This window comes from Calidris pugnax, unplaced genomic scaffold (assembly GCF_001431845.1).
Source record: "Calidris pugnax isolate Ruff unplaced genomic scaffold, ASM143184v1 scaffold161, whole genome shotgun sequence".
In the NCBI taxonomy this organism is placed as follows: Eukaryota; Metazoa; Chordata; class Aves; order Charadriiformes; family Scolopacidae; genus Calidris; species Calidris pugnax.
Genome location: NW_015090955.1, coordinates 601,975 through 607,229, shown reverse-complemented (window position 1 = coordinate 607,229; position 5,255 = coordinate 601,975). Strand labels below are relative to the sequence as shown.

The 5,255-nt window shown below is 51.8% G+C and overlaps 1 protein-coding gene across 1 annotated transcript; it reads right to left on the bottom strand.

The window, feature by feature from the left end:
- Positions 1–274: 274 nt before the first annotated feature.
- On the bottom strand, positions 275–5,108 carry VAMP3 (vesicle associated membrane protein 3). Its single transcript, XM_014952089.1, has 5 exons — positions 4,980–5,108; positions 3,577–3,658; positions 2,717–2,875; positions 1,977–2,028; positions 275–477 (listed from the first exon to the last, which is right to left on the bottom strand). Coding segments are annotated over exons 1-5 (315 nt in total). The 5' UTR covers positions 4,982–5,108; the 3' UTR covers positions 275–457.
- Between the last annotated feature and the right edge of the window lie 147 nt (positions 5,109–5,255).

The window sequence follows — 5,255 nt, the reverse complement described above, 5'->3', positions numbered from 1 at the left end:
CGGAGCTCCCGGCCGCCTGCCCCCGCCCCTCACGCGCCGCCGCACGCGGCCCCCGTGCGCGCGCGCCTGCCCCGCCGCCACGTGCGGGGGACCAAACCCCCTCCCTCGTGACGGGACGTCAGCGGGGCGGGGCCTCAGCACCCCCGCCTCAGAAGGCGGCGGGGCGGCGACGGGACGGGAGGCCCGATCCCTCAGGCGCGCATGGAGGCCGGTAGCGCCCCCGCCCGGGCCCAACCCCTCGGCCGCAGCGGAACAAGGCACCGTGCGAGAGGGGGGAGCTGTGCTTGTTAGTCATTTATGGCAGGAGTGTCTTAAGGCAACCAGGTGAAGGAGCTACATCTCGGTAATCGGAAACGGTTTGGCCTCGAGGGGCAGTAACCGGCTGGAGATGGAGCCGGCGGGAGGCGGAGAGGCTGGAGATCGGCACCGTAGGTTGGTCTGAGCTTCCTCCGGCAGCTCATGAAGGCACACTGAGGACTGCAGAGAGAAGAAAAAGGCTGGAGAAGGGACAGGTCTCCTTCAGCCCCTCCCCATAACAACCCCACATTTTAAGGATTTAAGGTACCGGAGGCAGCTACAGATGCATTTAAGAGTCACACATCTTAGAATCATAGAATGGTCTAGGTTGGAAGGGACCTTGAAGATCATCTAGTCCAACCATCAACCTAACTCTGACAAAAAAATAATAAATAAGCAATAAAAAAAATATAAATCACTAAACCATATTCCTGAGGACCATGTCAACCCGTCTTTTGAACACCTCCAGGGATGGTGCCTCAACCACTTCCCTGGGTAGCCCATTCAAATGCTGGCGACCCCTTTCGGTGAAGAATTGTTGACTAATCTCACAGCTAAACCTCCCCTGGCACAACCTGAGGCCGTTTCCCCTTGTCCTATCTCCTGTGACTTAGAAGCGGGGGTCAGTCTCGTCTCCCCTTACACCCCCTTCAGGGAGTTATAGAGCACGAGAAGGTCTCCCTCAGCCTCCTCTTCCTCAGACTGAACCCCCCCAGCTCCCTCAGCCTCTCCTCACAAGACTTGCCTTTCTAGTTTTAGTTTTCCTTTGTGCCCGCAGGCTGGCATTTCTCACCCAGGAGGTGCATCTGTTGCCAGTGGTTACCACAGTGTTTGTTGCTGTCTTAGAGCTCCCACGGAATGCTCCAGGAATTACAGGAGAATTCCAGCCAGAGATGAACTGTATGTTCCCCGGCTTGCTGTCCTAACCCAACATTACTATCAATTCAGCCAGCAGCAAAGTTTTTACTTTAAAAAAGCCCCATATGCTATGGCAGCACACTCGGGGCTGCCTCGGTGGGAAGGATTCATCCAGCAAGAACCTGATGGATGAAAAAACAGTTCTATTTCTCACCCAGGAGGTGCATCTGTTGCCAATGGTTACTGCAGTGTTTGTTGCTGTCTTAGAGCTCCCATGGAATGCTCCAGGAATTACAGGAGAATTCCAGCCAGAGATGAACGGTATGTTCCCCAGCTTGCTGTCCTAACCCAACATTACTATCAATTCAGCCAGCAGCAAAGTTTTTACTTTAAAGAAGCCCCATCTGCTATGGCAGCACACTCGGGGCTGCCTCGCTGGGAAGGATTCATCCAGCAAGAACCTGATGGATGAAAAAACAGTTCTCAGAGAAGGGAGACGTGGAATTTCTCCTTATTTTTCTGCAACACACAGCTGTAACACAGCTGTTACACAGCTGTTCTGGTGCCCAAACCCTCCCTATTTCTACTCTCCCATTTTACTCCACACAGGTGTCTGAGATTCTTCTCCCACAGTGGTCATAGTTCACCCCTCACTACAGGCTGCCATCATTAAAGTAGTCACTGCTATTTCAAATTAATGTTGTATATACCTCCATTTGAGAATCCTGCCTTTATTTAAGCTCTACCAGTCAGTGAATTGTCAGTGAATTACCACCACCTATTCCAACTCTACCACAAATCCCCATTTTGGTGAAACTTACCAATAATGATGATGATGATGATGATAACAACGGCTATCAATATTGCCCACATCTGTGGAAAAAGAAAAAAAAAAGCCACACAACACTTACTACAAGCCATGCAGCAACATTAACGGGCCTTTAGGGTACAGGAAAGCAGCACCCATGAGGTACTTTTGCACTGGGTGCTGGATCAAACGTGGCAAGTGAAACTTTTTCAGTAATCAAGCTCAATCTACCACCCCTCTCAGAGACAGCAGGGCTGTGCACACAGGCAGAGCAACAGGTTCTTTTCTACTCTGCCTCCACACAAAGCCCATCTCGGGTGAGAATACAAGCAGGAATAAAAAAAACCCAAACTATTAAATATCACTTCCACTCTTACCTACATCTTTCACTGTCTTTGCTGCTCACCAAAGATGATTCCAACCTTTGCCAACAGCCACAAGTACAAGAGTCTGAGTGAACTCCTTCTGCTTTCTGCACATTAACTAAACCTATGCATTTTTTGCCTTTTAATTCCTGGTCCCCCAAGCCTCAGATTACTGAGGTGTTTCTCTCTGGGCATTACTATCTTAGATGAGGTCTTCTTGCATCAAGCAGCACGACTAATAATCCAGCTTTTGGTTGCTTCACCTAACCACCATGCCACGTTTAAAAAAAAAAATAATGATGCTGTAACTTAGATAACATTGGCTAAAGTTATGTTTACTTCTGCTTTTTGAGATGCTGATTGCAATAGTATGAACAGTAATGGTTACCTTACAGTTCTTCCACCAATACTTCCTTTTCAGCTTGGCCGCGCTCGTCTCAAACTGGGAAGCTCCCGCTTGCAGCGCGTCGGCACGGTCGTCCAACTCCGACAGCTTCTGATCTCGCTCCAAAACCTTGTCCACGTTCACTCGCATGATGTCAACCACCTACATCAGTTCAATGCTTATGGTGAGTTACACCTCCTCTCACTCACTGTGGAACTTCGTTGCAGACACGAGATACAACACACAGTACTCTTAATGTTTTTGTCCCCGAAGTAGCAGCTATTGCCTCTCAGTCTATCCAGTCACAAGCTTAAACAAAACAGTGACATTCACCTGTGGCTGGATGTCCCCAAGACCTACTTTAAAACCCCAGTAGTGCCCATTGTGCTGGCACTCCCTTAAACTGAGAAATAATTCCTGACTCACTTCAGAAGGGGTTGAGGCATATAAACATGGTAGTCAACCATGTGTCAAAAAAATACTGTCGGTAGCCACTCTGGCTTTTGGACTCCCCAGAAATCTGTACACATCATATTTGGCAGTCAGCCTTCCTTGCTGCTGATGAGAAAAAAGCTTGCTCTCCCTGAGCTATGTCAAGAAAGAGCTATGTCAAATCCTCAAGCACCAAGTTTGCAGCCAATGTTTGGTCACTGGTAACTTCCCTCTATTCCCCAATCCAGCTGAATGGATTTTTTTTTTTTAATCTTTGCAAGAGTTAGGGTGACATAAGTATAATAAAACAAGCTGAATGATACTTCCCCTTCCTATAATGAGGGGGAAACCGCTCTGGACAAAATAACCCTTCTAGTTACATCAATTGCCTGAAGGAAAATGATTACACTGCTATCAGACTAGACTTTTACCTCATCTACTTGGTGTTGAGTCTGCTGAAGACGGCGATTACTGCCAGCAGCTGCATTTGAGCTTCCAGGGACACTGGCTGACCTGCAGTAAAGAAAGTCACTGTTATTCCTCTTAGCTTTGAATAGTTTGTGGTTTTGCTTTGAAGCGGATATGCTCAGAGTACCCAAGTTATCTGACATTCCCAAAAACAGTGAACTTGTGTCCTTGTAATAAATGCGGGGCAGTTTCCTTCTGGAAAAGTGATGTTTTAACAGCTGACAATAGGAGTAAGTCATGCAGGGTCCCAACATATTGCCAACAAATTGCCTGATGTGCTAAAAGACAACAGTAGCTGGATAATACTGTAGTTTACAATAATTTACATAACAACTTCTCCAATAGTTCACAGGGCTCAAACATTCAAGAGTTTAGACTCAGGGATGTTGTTACCCCCCAGTACAAACACAAGCTGCAGTAGTTTACAAAAAATTAAATACAGAAACTTAATGGTTATTCTAACTATGTGCTCTTCTAGGGGTTGCCTCCATCTCTGTTCTTTTTAAAGAGTTGACATGGGGTGAGGGAAAGCACAGGGAAGAAGCAGCAATCATTCAGGATACACAGCAATTTACCTCTGGTCAGCTTTGAATTCATAACCCCAGGCAGTCGAGTTCTTGCACCCTGCAGCTCTGCAAGGGACGCAGAACCCTCTGTACCTCTGAAGGTACATGCTTTTTGGACCTTTTCACCTCTTTGCCAGACTTTTGTTGCACATCTCTAGAGCCACCAGTACGCAGGCTGCTTTTCCACATTTTTCACTTATTCTGCATCAGGAACACGGGCTGTTTGGTGCATCCTGAACCGGGGGGTGCTCAGCCCGAGCACCGGCTGTAGTTACACATCCCACACTGACTTCTCGTTTACGTTCAGCGCACAAGCAGCAAAACCAGGAAGCCTGTGCCGGGGCTCCGGGGCAGCCCGTGTACAACACAACCCAACCGGCCACTCCCCGGTGCTGATCCAACGCCGGCCACAACCTTAAAAGTTCCGGAAGGAAAACCTCTTCCCGAGAGCCCCGACGACAAACCGGTCACCGCAACTCCCTCGCCGGGTGTTCCGGCTGCGCGGGCACCGCTCCAGAGAAGACGCCCGGGGCTTCCCGAGCACCCGCAGAGCCCCGGTACCGGCCCGTGCAGCGCTTCAGGGCCTCCCCGGCCCTAACGACGGCCCGGTGCCACCGCCCAGGGCGCCACGCACAGCCGCTCCCGGCAGCCCCCACCCGCGGGCGGCGCCCTCCCCGGGACACCAGCCGGCCCTACCGGACCGGGACCGGGCCGCGCTGCGCAACAGGCCTGGCCCCGCTCCCACCGCCCGCGGCCGAGCCCTGACGCCGCTCCCCGGGGCTCCCCGACCCCGCACTCACATCCTGCCGGCGGGATGGGGGCTTCGCAGCCAAAGCGTCCGGGCGGCTCCCGAAGGGAAGTGCGCGCCGTCCCGCCGGCGCCCGGGATGTGACGGGCCCGGGGCGGGGCCTGGAGGAGCTCAGGGGGGCAGGGCCTAGAGACCACGCCTCCAGATGGGCGGTGCCGCGCCGAGCCTCGTCCCCAATAGGGCCGTGCGCCGAGGCCACGCCCCCGAGCGGGAGGTGGGGGGAGCGAGCGCGCGGTGCGGCCGTTGGGGCGCGCGGCGGTGGGGGGGG